The following is a 14978-nucleotide window of genomic DNA, read 5'->3' as shown; positions in this document are numbered from 1 at the left end:
AGGTGAAAATAAAGGAAATGCGCCTAAAAACAAAAACAAAACTATTGCAGCCACCACATCTAATAATGGGTAAGCTGCAATAAAACAGTTTTGTTTTTGGGTTTACCTCTGCTTGAAGAGCCCTAGGTTCTTTAGCCTTGTGCTTTGTCCAAACCAACAAAGCCTGACAAGCTCCCATAGATGCAATGAGAGTTTGCATGGTTGAACTTGCAAAAGACAAGGATTCCTTAAACCAAGGACTCAAGTTTATTGCCCACAGGGTCATTAAACACTAGCATATTGCCCACAGGCACTATAAAGGTCTTATTTAGGCAAGACACCACAAGGTCAATAGCCGGGGCCACTAACTTTTTGTGAAAGCTGTCCTCCAATATGTATGGTTGCGCAAGTGGCTTAGGGGGTTAAAGCACCTTATCTGGATGGGCCCGGTCCTTCTACAGATTCTCTTCAGTATAAGGCTGCAACAGAAATTACTTGGCTGGCTTGGACACTTTCCCAGACTCCAAGCTCTGTCACGCCAGGCCCCAAGGGCTTCAGTAGTGAAAGCTTAAGATTAAACAAACCCCCTCTGAGGAAATTCACTGTGGACCCTCGAGTGTGTAAAACATTTGAAGTCAGAGTGAACTCGTAGAATTCATCCACCTCAGATAAATTTGCTCTCTGACCCTTGCTCCTCTGCCCCCTCTTCTTCCAACCCCAGAATGGGTGGGAGGGGAAACAAACATATAAGGCTGCTCCACTGATGGAGACCTAGAACGTTTATGGTCATTCTATGATAAAATCCTATCTGCCAGTTATTGTAGCACAGTGCTGCTTCTGAGTCAGAACCACCAGTCTGTTGATATTGTGAAAGGGAGATCTCCTCCTAATGCGAGAGCCTAGTTCCTCAAATCCCTGTCCACTAGTATTAGAACGGCCATGCCTGCTAAAAGTGTGATTTTTACAGTATCAGATCCAAAAGGAAGGGGGGGGGGGTGTGGCCTCCTAGTATCTAACTTCTTGCATAATTGAGGTCCCCAGTCACACTGCAACCTGTGCTAAAAACGGTCTACATCCAGCCCAGAAAGGGCTGCCAACAAACATGATGCTACTACCTGTGCGGTGCGTCCACCCAGATGCGCCTGCACTTTAGTTGCATTTAATCATCTCAAATAAAAGGAATTCAAGAAAAAGAAAAAAAAAAAAAAAAACTCCTCAGCTAAACAAGACACTTACCACTAAAAGCCGAATTTTACCAATAACTTGATAAAAAATAATGTTCTTTAGCAAGGGACAATCATAACACAATAGTAATTATCCTACCAATGCTAGAGTACAACTAAAGGCAGAGACCAAGGAGTGATTAAAAAGGCACAGTTCACCTTTAAGTATATGTATTGTTATACCCATATTTATGACGAAACATGAAGAATGGAGGCATACAGCATATCCAAACCCAAACATACTGGCAAAACCTGTTTTTTTTTTTTTTGTTTTTTTTTTAAAGGGTGGGGGGGGGGGGGTTAAGGAGCCTGTACACTGCATATTGATAGTTTATTTTATTTCCTGTAAAATAAACACTGTAAACATTCTAAACAGGAAAAAAAAAAAAAAGAAGATGATCAAAGTTTCTGCATTTACCACATTTTTGCAAACTATTGACTGTGCATTTAAACAAGCACCTACATGGCAAGATCATTTTATTAAAAATTGCAGATGCCAATAAATTAAATCTTTAAAGACATTTTAAACATTAATTTTGACATTACTTTGGCATGTTAAAGCTTATACGTGATTTGAATGATTAGATATACAAATACTTTAGGTATCTAGAGTAAGATAAAGAAGTATAATGGTTAAAAGAAAAGTAAAGGGCAAGCACACAGCAATACACCAGCAGTACAGCAATGCAGACAAAATGCAGCTTTGTTGATACCCAACCTTTACTCATTTGTTATTACATTAGCAGTAAATGAAAAACATTATAGCCAGGTTAAATGTTGGTTAGAAAAAAAAAAATCAATGCAGTGGATGGGATGACAAGAAATACAAAACAAAATGTTGAGGAAGTTCATCCCTGGTCACTTTTTTTTTTGTCTCTGAGCTAGCTCTAACATTTACTTTGAAATGGACACCAACTTGATTGAAAATGCATTTTTTTTTTTTTTTTTTTTTTTTTTTTTAAACAACAGATTTATACTTGCCTACTCTATGCAATGGAATTGCACAGAGCAGCCCCGATTCTCAGGTGTCCCACTGCCGCTCCTGGCTCTTCCTCCCTGGCAAGTGCCCTTATAGGTAGATGCTTACTATAGAGGCACTCATGCAGGCTCATTTCCAAGCCCCGCTGCCTTCACCTATAAACAGACAGCAGGACTCGGCCTTGCCCCCCACTCCCTTGTCATTGGTTTTATAGACAGCAGCAGGAACCAATGGCTTTCGCTGCCTCAGCAAAGCCAGTGAGACCAGGATGCTAAGGGGATAGAAGAGCTGTAGACTGGCATAGCACTGGACTGAATGAGGGTTCAGAAAAGCGAGTAGTGAGGGGGGATAATGATGCCTTATATTTTTGTACCTTAATGCAAGGAATGCAGTTAAGAGATTCTAAAGTTTAAAATTAAAAAAAGAAAAAAAAAACCAACAGCATTGTAATAGCAATAAAAATAAGTTATTTTTGACAAACCAATAGAAGTCTTACTTGAAAAATCTCCTTTCCTGTTGTGAGTGCTGCCTGTCTGCTGGTAACCCCTTTCTACAAGCTCCTGGATGCCCTGCATGCTCTTTAGATTCTCATTGGCTGTTAACTTTCAATTTCAAAGGACTAGATATCCCATTGTACCTTGTACTGACTCCACTTCCTGAAAACTCACAGCACCTATGTAGTTCAGAAGGCAGGCTCTAAAATGTGTGACAACAGTGGCTACTCACAGAGCACTGTGAAGATCCCACACAATTTACTTGATTAAATTATGTGACACATTCACTAAGAATGTTTACAAACGTTAAGATTGTTCAGATTAAGGCCTCTTGTGCAACGCCACATTTGTAGTTGTGTATCTTTGTTGTTTTTTACTGATCTGAACAAAGACGCAATATAAAAAGTTATTTTATTTACTGTGCCGGTACATCCGAACCCTTTGCGCAATATCCTATCTAGCCAGCACCGGTGTGATTCACACACTACAGAAAAAAAAAAAAAATCCAATATACCCTGATACAGTGCCCTGTTATGTCTAAAATAAACCTTCTACATATGGTAAGGTGTAATAAATCACAAAAACCTATTGATCACAATCCACTAGCCCTAGATAACTGGGAATAGTTAATTTACCTGTACTTCTATAAATCATACAATATAATAAATCACAAGCTATAAATAACTCAAGCCCATCAGTAAGTAACTATAGCTATTGTTGTCTATTAGACAATGCACACAGCTGCGTACAGACCTGTAATGCAGCGATGAGTTCAGAGCCATTTGCATGCATATGCGCAAGATCTTTACATAACTTGTTTTGTCAGAAAAATGTTGCATATAAACATTGGTAAATTATGTCTACATGCAAGAGGCCTAATAGAAGTAGTCTAGAAATAACTGAAAATGTGGAAAGGAATATGAATTTTACATTTTGACCATGGATATTAAAGCTTATCTCCAGCTTTTACTGAAGTTTAGAGGTTTTGTATGGACTAAGATGGATCAAAGAACCATTTACATCACTAAAGATATGCAATGGCTCTCAGAGCTATATGAAAGCCTCAGCTACAAACAGTAAACTGCACTGTGCTCTGGCAGTTGGATGGAAACTTCCTCACTGCTAGAACTATATCGACTCAAACTGAGCAGTGCTCAGCCTTTCACAGCTTTGTACCCCATTAATGAATACAAAACTTCCTCCGACTGGCTGAGGCGGAGAGGTAGGTGATGTCATAATTTCTGACTCAGCCATTCAGAGGAAGCTTTGCATTCATTCATAGAATACAAAGCCCGAGTGCTGTTCAGTCCAACTCTATTTTGTTCCAGGAGTGGGCCAGGACGTTTTTATGTCCCACTGCCAGAACATAGCAGTATATACACTGTATGTAGCCGAGGCCACATACAGTTCATAAAGCACAGAGTGCCGCTGCATCTCTAAATGAAGTAAATCGTTTGTCCCAGCTTGGTCCAAACAAACTATTTAGACTTCACTAAAAACTAGAGAAAAATCACATCATACATAAAATGACAGAAAGACTAGAGATTACAATTAGTATTTTACCAAGCTTGAAAGAACACAGAAAAAGGACTATGGAAAAAAAGACAATGGTAAATACTGCATTTTATCCTCTGCTATCCATCTATCCCTCTGGACTTTTTTTTTTTTTTTTAACAAGGCAGCACAAGCAGCAAATGTAATAACTATACTTCAACTAACCACACTACAGTTGTCTTATCAGGATGAAATCATTTGACGGGTTACAGCTTGATCTGCTGCCTGTGTTTAAGGCACTGAAGCAAACTGGGCTTTCTTCTGCAATTGCTAGTTTGCCAGGTTGTCTTTGTTTTAATAATTTGTCATTGACCCAGGAATAGCATTTACTTTCCTAAATCCTTTGGGAAAATAAAACAAGAAATCTGATTGGGCAATGACAGCATCCACATTTATTTCCTGACAGGAATACTTTATGCAGAGCTGGAGATAAGGATTTTGCCCATGGAAGCTTTTACCTATAGTTAAATAAAAAAAATAAAAAAAAAAGGGTACCTGGCAGCTAAATCTGCTAAAACAGTAGTATAAATAAAATACACACCACCTGCATTCCCACTGGCAAAAGGTAATACCATAACCCCTGCACCAACACTGAACATGCAAAAGCGATTGCTTTATTTTAAATAAAAACGTATTCACTGCTTGTGATAAACAGTTAGCCCTCATGTACACTGGACGTTTTGAGAACGCTGGTAACGTTAGCTGTGTAAAGTCATGTTAAAAACGTGAGTTTTTCAGCTATTTTTTTTTAGTGTTTTTGCATTAGCGTTTAGCAGCATTTTCCACATTTTTAGCAGGTATTTTTTTTTATAAAAATAAAATAAAATATGGGGGTGTAAAAAAAAAAAAAAGTCCCAAAATGCCAGTTTGCTGTGTTTTACAGCGTTAGAGCATTTTTACAGCTAAAAAAACTTCTCTAGAAACCCACTAGTCCTGGGGGTTTTTTTCCAGCCAAAAAATGTTGATTACAGTCCATGTGTGCATGGACACATAGGATAACATGCTGGGGGGTTTACTGGCTGTAGAAAAATCATCAAAAGCCAAAAACAGCCGCTGTAAAATCATCCAGTGTGCATGAGGACTGATAGATGATGTGTGTGAAGAATTTCTACCAGCTAGCTATGTCACTCAATGTCTTGTCGTGTTTTTGAAAGCAAGAAAAAACACATAAAGCAGGCAGAACTTGAGAGTGTGTTGTGTTAGGCTCAATATATTATAATAGCAAAGCAGTAGCATAATAAAATCAAATATTGCAATTTGTTGAACAAGAAAACATCTTTCATTTTCAGTGGTTCTAAGCCTTTAGTGCACGATATCTTTTCTGGAAACAAGAGAATTCATTGGTTTTTCAATTGGACGCATTGTGTTATACTGGGAACAATCCACAAAAATTACTGGAAAGGCTCTACCTTTTTAAATCAACATACAAGCTGTAAGCAAACCCAATCCATGTTAGTTCTGGTACAAACAATCCCTGTAGTTTTTTGACTGAAGTCATGAGAATATAACATGCCTCTATTATAAAGGTTTAACCATTTTGTAGTGTGCTGCAGCATATTAGTGGTCGGATATTTACTCAGTCCTGTTTAAAAATGCACTGGATAAACCACCATCTAGTGCCTGCTAATTGTGGTGTATGGAGCCCTCAGACAGCTTAACACAGGCTGCATTCCGGGCCAATTTGAGCAGCTTGGTGCCTTGTGATCGCTGTGATGACCAAAGTGTTTGGTCTTTTATTTCCTGTTTTAGTTTAAAAATAAATAAAACACTGTTATAAAATACCATAAAAACGGTCTAAAAAAATGGTATGAGATTAATCTGGGTACAGTGTCGCATGAATGAGTATTGTCAAATTATCACAGTACTGAAAAACAGCCTGATAATAAAAGGGTAATACAGGCTGATACTCAACTTAATGATCTTGGGCAATTATAGCTCAACAGTTCTCTGTATTAAGAAGCACCACATTTTTAGATCAAACGGTAGAGTCTGATGTAGAAGGTTGCCCTATGTATTTAGTTCTTCCATTTACTGAACATATATTAAAGCTCAACTCCAGGTAAAGATTGGACTAATGTAAGCAAGCATAGGCCATACCTATGGAACCCCTGAGGAAGCAGAGAATAACTGTTTCAGTCACTACTACAGCGATTGCCACTGACTTCCAGGTACCATGTCAAGAAGCTGCCCTGCTGCATAATAACCACGGGGGGGCCCTGATTGGATGGGGGGTTGGGGGTGGGGGGGGAGAGGCAGAGCAATGTCACATTTAAAAAAAATAAATAGATTTAAGGCATTCTATGAATGGGACATGTGCTGAGTGAGCAGACAACCCCCTGTGGTTACTTTGCAGCAGACATAACTGTAGCAGTGGCCACTTCTACAATGATTCTGAGCTGGCATATGCATACACACGTTGGTCAAAGCTGAACCAATGTAACTATAATAAAATTCATATGGAGTTCAGCTTTAAGGGCTCATTCAGATTTGTGTTAATTATGCAGAAGGAAGCAACACTCAATGCACCTATAGCATTTGACGTGTTTTGACACATTTTTGTTTTGTTTTTGAAGCATTGAAAAAGCATCAAAAAAGCTTATTAAATACCTACAAAAGGGTTGTTTTTTTCTAGGTTAAAGCGCTTAAAAGGGGGAAGTGATGTGAAGGAAATGATCTGCTTTGAGGCGTGGTTAGGTTGTGGTGTGATAGCTGGCATTTTTGTGAATTCTCTGCAAGATGGATTTATGTACTTTGATTTACACTTGGCTTGGTCCAGGTCAAGATGATCATGGAAAGAACAGCCCAGCGGATAAAAAAACTAGGGTGTTGCATCAGTATTTGCTGCATCCCATAGTCTCACATAAAAATTTTCAAGGGCACTTCCATACTCTAACACAAATTGCAGGAGAACCCTCCAACATTCTTTGATATCATTACGAAGGTGTCCACATTTGATGCCCTTCTTAAAAATTGCCAGACCCCAAATGATGCAAGCCACAACTGATATGAGGCATCCTGTGTCACCAGGAGAACATCCAACTTTGCAGCAAGTCACATTAAGTATTCTCATTATTGCCATTTCTGAAGACAATTACCCCATCAAGTCCCTCTGCCTTGTAATTGGAAGGGAACGGATTTAATAGCTGATATTTGCCTTAATATCATAATGCCCACCTCTTCTAATAGCACTAATACATTAAAATTAGCTAGCACCCTCACTTCCATGTGTTAACACTTGCCGGAGAGGTCACTTTCTTGCACTGACACTGCAAAACAAAAAAGCTTTACCATTGGTAATCATGTTCAATGCCTCTGCTCCTGCCTGGCACTGTCAGCATGGCTGGCTGGGTTGATGCTTTTGCCTGCACACAGAAGCAAAATATTACCACACAGCTGTAAGTAGTTGGAGCTGCTCTGTCCAAGTTCTCTATTATTTCCCAGTGAATTCCTGGTTACAGAAACCTCCACTGCCTCTCTCCAGCTAACACTTTATAAATTTGTCACTAACACGCTGTGCTAATGTGCTACAGGAATGGTTAAGGTGCAGTTACAGAGTGCTATATTATTGAAATGAATGGAGGCGGATGATGATGCCTCCTCAAAGTGACATGCTGCTTAATTTTGTAACAACGTACCACACGTGTGTGTCCTGCACTGTGTGGTGCCCATTCTAACATTCATGGCAGTCATTGAAGGGCAGATATAAGGTTTTAAAAACACTGCTTAAATGCTGCTTAATAAGCTCTTAAGCCATATTTGCAGTGAAGAACGAGCAGCTTCCCAACATGCTAAAAGGAATATCATAGTAGTGTGCTTATTAAGGCTCCATTCACACTTGTGCAATTTTAATTCTGACTTTACTGTGCGACTTGGACATGACTTTGGATGAGTGCGACTTTGGCTTTGACCAAGGATGACTGATTGTGCTCTACAAAGTTGAAGGTGTACCATTCATATGCGACTTTGGAGGGTTTACATTGAACTCTATGGCCCTCAAGTCACATGAAAGTTGGACTAAAGTAGTGCAGGAACTACTTTGAAGTCCCACAGATATGAATAGTACTCATTGGGAAACATGGGATGCGGACTTTGGACCTCAAAGTCACATGACAAGTCGCTCACAGCAACTATCCAATCACTCTATATCCAATCAAGCAGGCCCTTGCATTACATCAGGGGTGTCCTGTGGGCTGCATGCGGCCTGAGCCCATCTAAAAGGACGCTGGGGGAGCCAGGCAAATGTACGTAGGGAGAGATCATGGGGATGCTGTTAAAAACTAATCGATGGGTGAAGGGTGTTTGCTAATGGGGTCAGTGCAGGACGTTTGTGCTAATCATATCAGCTGGTAATCTGCTTCAGGGGGTCTTACTGGCTCCTCTGTGTTCTGTGTACACTCCAGAAATTGAAAAAGCTAAGAAATTTACCAAGGGCTAAGGTAAGGCCCTGCTCTCCAGATCAAAGAGCTTGAATATTTTTGCAACTGACATATCCTAATGGTATATTGGTACATAGGTGAGGTGAATTTTATTAAAGAAAAGTGAACTTAGCCTTTAATGCATTTTAAGCATTAGGGTAAAAAAAAAAAAAAAAACCTCCTGGGTGCAGCTCCCCCCCCTCCCAGCCCCCCTAATACTTACCTGAGCCCCAATCTCGATCCAGCAATGTGCAGGGGAGTAGTAGCTCTCCGAGGTCATCTCTCTACTCATTGGCTCACACAGAAGCGGGAGCCATTGGCTTCTGCTGCTGTCAATCACAGCCAGTAAGCCAATGAGAACAGAGCAGGAAGGGCAGAGCCGTGATCTGTGTGTGTGAAAGGACAATGTCTGTTCACAGGTGCATGGTTCAGGAGAGAGCCTGCTCAAGTGCCCCCATAGCAAGAGGCTTGCTAGTGAGAGCACTCAGCAGGGGGGAGGACCCAGGACATCCGGCGAGTGACCCAAAAAGAAGAGGATCAGAGCTGTTCTATACAAAATTGCACACAGCAGCTAAGTATACCATGCTTGCTATTAAAAAAGAAATAAAAATACCATCTTTAGAATCACTTTAATGAACGGCATGGATTTCACAGTAAACCGTAGCTCTTCCACTTTTCACAGTACCATCTCAATGAACACTCCGGTGGAATGTCATAGTCAAAGCTTACACAGGGTATGCATTAAAATGAAACACACAAATACACACACATACACAAAGCCCCATTTACCACAGTGTCTGAGGGAAAAAACGGTCAGACAGTCTATATTACCCATAAATGTCTACCAGTTTCTCCTTTTCATTCACCAGCCACAGAAGGGGATATTATGTACTGAAATATTTTTTTTTCCCTGACAGGTTAACAATAATGACCCATTAGAGTTGATTAGGATCAAGTATCAGAACAGGAGGTAGTTGACAACAAATTTCACATCTTGCCTACCATTTGACTGGGGACTTCTTGGTTACATGCATCTCTGACAGCTACATACTGAAGTAGGTCAGAGTATTTATTTACAGTTGTGCTCAGACGTTTGCATACCCTGGCAGAAATTGTGAAATTTTGGCATGGATATTGAAAATATGATTGTTCATGCCAGAAACTGTCTACTTTAAGGATAGTGAGATAGGTAGGGCAAATATATAGCAGCCACAACTGCCAGAAGAATTGTTCAGGATACAAATGAAGCCATTTATTATCAAATAGTTGTTTGGGTGATTTTTGTTATGATTTAAAAAGGAGCCAAACTGCCCTGACCAAAAGTTTACATACCCTGGAATGTTAGGCATTGGTACAGATACGCAAGGTAACACACACAGGTTAAAATGGCAATCAAAAGTCAATTTCCCACTCTGGTTTTTTAAATTGCAATTACTGTGTGTATAAATAGTCAATGAGTTTGTTAGCTTTAACATGGATGCACTGAGCACGCTAGATATTGAGCAATGGGGAGCAGAAAAGAACTGTCAAAAGACCTATGTAAAAAGGTAATGGAACTTTATAAAAATGAAAAACAAAAAAATAAAGATATCCAAAGCCTTGAATATGCCAGTCAGTACTGTTCAAACACATATTAGGAAGTGGAAAATTTGGGGATCTATGATACCAAGTCAAGGTCAGGTAGAGCAAATATATAGGAGCCACAACTGCCAGAAGAATTGTTCAGGATACAAAGAAAACCCCACAGGTAACCTCAGGAGAAATGCACGCTTCTCTGGAAAAAGACAGTGTGGTTGTTTCAAGGAGCTCAACACGATACTTGAACAAAAAGAAGCTGCATGGTCAAGTTGCCAGAAAGAAGCTTTTACTGTCTCAGTGCCAAAAAAAAAGCCCAGTTATAATATGCCCAACACACTGCCTCACAGCTACTGGCACACTAATCTGGAGTGACAAGACCAAAAGAGAGCTTTATGGTCACAATCATAAGCGCTATGTTTGGAGAGAGGTCAACAAGAATACCATCCCCACTGTGAAGCATGGTGGTGACTCACTGATGTTTTGGGAGGGTTGTGAGCTCTAAAGACATATGGAATCTTGTGAAGATTGTTGTTAATATGAATCCAGCATGTTATCAGAAAATACTGGCAGACAATTTGCATTCTTCTGCACGAAAGCTGCACATTGTACGCTCTTGGACTTTCCAACATGACAATGGTCCTAAGCACAAGGTCAAGCTGATCCTCCTGTGGTTACAGAAGAAAAAGGTGAACGTCCTGGACTGGCCATCAGTTTCCCAACCTTAATATCAAGCCACTATGGGGAGATCTCAAACATGCGGTTCATGTAAGATCACCAACGACGCTGCATGACCTGGAAGCATTACTTACTGGGAGCAATACCACCTGCGAGAATTTGGCGCCTCAGACAACTATTACAAAAGACTGCACTCGATTATATAATTGATGTTAAACGGGAGCAATACACAGTATTCGGAACTAAGGGTATGCAGACTTTTGAACAGGGGTCATCTAATTAGTTTACTTGTTGCCATGTTTTGTTTTAGGATTGTGTCATTCTGTTATGACCTACAGTTGAAAGTGAAACCCATAAGAAACAAAAGAAATGTGCATTGCCGACTCACTCATCGTTTCTTTAAAAATGGTACATACTGTATATTGCCAATTCTTCAGGGGTATGCAAACTTTAGAGCACAACTGTACGTATTCATGCATTTCAAGCCATTGCTCACTCTTTAGATTACTTTGGCTGACCAAAAAGATACCGCACAACCTGCTAAACACTATGTCCAATTTATTACACCATTGACATGAAAAGAAGGTGGTGTCGGAACATGCGATAAAAATATAACCAAACTCTGACATCTGCTTTTGACTTTCACAAAAGCAGTGGGAAATCCCCCACTGCTAGTACACACACACACAAAAAAAAAATGCAGGTTTTGAATCTTTACAATCAGTTGTCAACACAAGAAACCATATTATGGGCATTAAAACACATTTCTCATTGCAATGTATTGCGACATTCTTTATGCAGCAAGTTCCAGTAGGCTAAACAACCTTTTCAATAAAAGGAAATATTTGTGTGCAATTAAACATATTATGCCAATGGATGAAAGCTTAAGCTGAGTAAACACCAAAAGGCAGTTGGGAAAAAAGTTGGAATTCAATTTTACAGTATATGTGAACTTCATATTTTAACATTAAATTATATTAAATAAATTTTACGCATCTTGTACACTTACCAGGATTCAATATTGTTCTGAAAAATTATCCTTAAAACAATTTTTAAAACACAGGAAAATGAAAGTTCAATAGCATTACTAGTATATAGAGAAAATATTATTAGACACTAAAATTAAAACCACCTTTAAAAAGGCAACTCAACCGACTTATAGGAGCTGCAAAAAGCTTCAAACATGGTGGTAAAACAGGATGGAAAACATTGAGAGGATAAAACTTACTGTTCATGGAAGTCCAACATTGGTGGTTCAAACCGTATTGGCCTGCAGTTCCCTCTGTGCAAGGACACACTGTAGAGAAAGAGATAGGACTGTAAGAACAGGGACAATAGAAAACCCATCTTCTTAGTAGATCATAAACAGGTGTCAGCACAAGTGCCTTTCACAATGAAATGCCCAAAGGACTACAGTAGTCAGTGTTCAAGAAGGGGGAACTTGACAAACTTGTTTAGCTAGAGAAGAAGAAATGCCGCAGCTATTGAACCAAACCACTTGGTAACACTGTTTATAGAAACCATGTGATCCTGGCTTCAAGTCACTTTTGTATCCACTCACAGTGTCAATTTGCATTTCTACAATCTGTATATAAACACACACAAACACAGTGCATCTCACAGAAGTGAGTACACCCCTGACATTTTTGTAAATATATTATATACTTTCATGTGACAACACTTAAATGACACTTTGCTACAATGTAAAGAAGTGTACATCTTGTATAACAGTGTAAATTTGTTGTCCCCTCAAAATAACTCCACACACAGCCATTAATGTCTAAACCCCTGGCAGCAAAAGTGAGTACACCCCTAAGTGAAACTGTCCAAAGTGGGCCCGATTAGCCATTTTCTCTCCCCGGTGTCATATGATTTGTTAGTGTTACAAAGTCTCAGGTGTGAATGGGGAGCAGGTATGTTAAATATGGTGCAATTGCTCTCACTCTCATACTGGTCACTGGAAGTTCAACATGGCACCTCATGGCAAAGAACTCTCTGAGCAATTAAAAAAAAAAAAAAAAAAAAAAAATTGTTGCTTTACATAAAGATGGCTTAGGCTATAAGGAGATTGCCAAGACCATGAAACTGAGCTGCAGCTCGGTGGCCAAGACCATACAGCAGTTTAACAGGACAGGATCCACTCAAAACAGGCCTCACCATGGTCAACTAAAGAAGCTGAGTGCACGTGCTCAGTGTCATATCCAGAGGTTGTCTTAGACGTATGAGTGCTGCCAGCATTGTTGCAGAGTTTGAACGGGTGTGGGGTCAGCTTCTCAGTGCTAAGACCATACGCCGCACAATGCATCAAACTGGTTTGCATGGCTCTCGTCCCAGAAGGAAGCCTCTTCTACAGATGATGCACAAGAAAGCTGAACACAGACTAAGGACATGGATTACTGGAACCATGTCCTGTGGTCTGATGAGACCAAGATAAACTTATTTGGTTAAGATGGTGTCAAGCGTGTGGGGGCAAACCAGGTGAGGAGTACAAAGACAAGATTGTCTTGCCTACATTAAGAATGGTGGTGGGAGTGTCATGGTCTGGGGCTGCATGAGTGCTGCTGGCACTGGGGAGCTACAGTTCATTGAGGGAAAAATGAATGCCAACATGTACTGTGACATACTGAAGCAGAGCATGACCCCCTCCCTATGGAGACTGGGCCGCAGGGCAGTATTCCAACATTACCCTCAGATTCTTTAGCAAGGCAGTGGTCGTCTTGGGGTTAAGGAGATGCACCAGCTCCGTGATGTTGTCATGGAGGAGTGGAAGAGGACTCCAGTAGCAACCTGTGAAGCACTGGTGAACTCCATGCCCAAAATGGTTAAGGCAGTGCTGGAAAATAATGGTGGTCACACAATATTGACACTTTAGGTCCAATTTGGACAGTTTCATTTAGCGGTGTACTCACTTTTGTTGCCAGCGGTTTAGACATTAATGGCTGTGTGTTGAGTTATTTTGAGGGGACAGCAAATTTACACTGTTATACAAGCTGTACACTCACTACTTTACATTGTAGCAAAGTGTCATTTCTTCAGTGTTGTCACACGAAAAGATAGAATAAAATATTTACACAAATGTGAGGGGTGTACACACTTCTGTGAGATACTGTGTGTATCTATATACATAGATCTATATATATATTACATACATATACACACACACACACACACACACACACACACACATACACACATACACACATGTACACACACATACAGGAAACATAAGACTCTTCATTATATTGGATGTTTATAACTATTTACAATAACCTAAAAAACATGATATCGAAGTAAAACACAGGGGAGTTTGTAAAAATTTACCAAAGCAGCATCATTTCTCTTAGTCTGCAAGGGTTGAAGAGAACCTGTAAGGACAAATTTATCTTGTGGCATCTAAAGGTCCCATCCAGGGGCGGACTGACAACTCATGGGGCCCCTGGGCAATAGGGGATCATGGGGCCCCTGTGTCCTTGCCCAAACTCAAAAAAGCCTATGAAAAAAGTACCAGGGGAATCTCATGGGGCCACCTACTGACCCTGGGCCCTCGGGCAGTGCCCGAGTTTCCAAATGGTCAGTCTGCCCCTGCTTCCCATCCAGCACTGGGGGCTGCTGCCTAACTGCCAAGAACAGGGCCAGTTCATACTTTGTAAAAAACACAGCACCGAGCGAGGTGGTGCAAAGTTCAGCACTCTAATGTAGTAGAAGGTCCAGTAGTTGGCCATTCCAAGTGAAAATAGCATTGTACAGCCTGCTCAACCTCACCAACCAGTCTCTGGGAAACACTAGTGCACTGGAGGGCCTCCATCCAGCCACACATCAAAAAGGTAAAACATAAAATTTCTGCACACAGCTAGCAATTTCATAATCTCCTGTCAGTCAATTAACACTTCAGCTGTTGAGGGCCATAGCTGAATTGCACTAGAAAGCTGTATTTTAGCTGTATATCTGACTTGAGCAGTGAGCAAGATTTTTTTTATGTGCCTTCAAATGGTTAACTCCAGAACAGGATAACAGTCTTATCTGTGACTGTAAAAGACACCATGAGCACCCATTTCCACTTGAGCATAGTCATAGGGAAAGG

At 40.3% G+C, this 14978-nt stretch overlaps 1 protein-coding gene across 4 annotated transcripts in view; it reads right to left on the bottom strand.

Annotated features, from left to right (window-relative positions):
• TMEM131 (transmembrane protein 131) overlaps window positions 1–14978 on the bottom strand; it is a 278778-nt gene that overhangs the window by 156155 nt on the left and 107645 nt on the right. For all 4 annotated transcript variants that reach the window (XM_089693479.1, XM_089693480.1, XM_089693481.1 and 1 more), the window contains exon 4: window positions 12126–12194. In XM_089693479.1, the coding sequence (XP_089549605.1) occupies window positions 12126–12194 (69 nt within the window). The remainder of the gene's footprint in view (window positions 1–12125; window positions 12195–14978) is intronic.

This window comes from Staurois parvus, unplaced genomic scaffold, assembly GCF_062004578.1.
Source record: "Staurois parvus isolate SC_StPar_1 unplaced genomic scaffold, SC_StPar_1.0 ptg000634l, whole genome shotgun sequence".
NCBI classification, from domain to species: Eukaryota; Metazoa; Chordata; class Amphibia; order Anura; family Ranidae; genus Staurois; species Staurois parvus.
The sequence above is the reverse complement of the archived record's forward strand: the minus strand, read 5'-3'. Positions and strand labels throughout refer to the sequence as shown.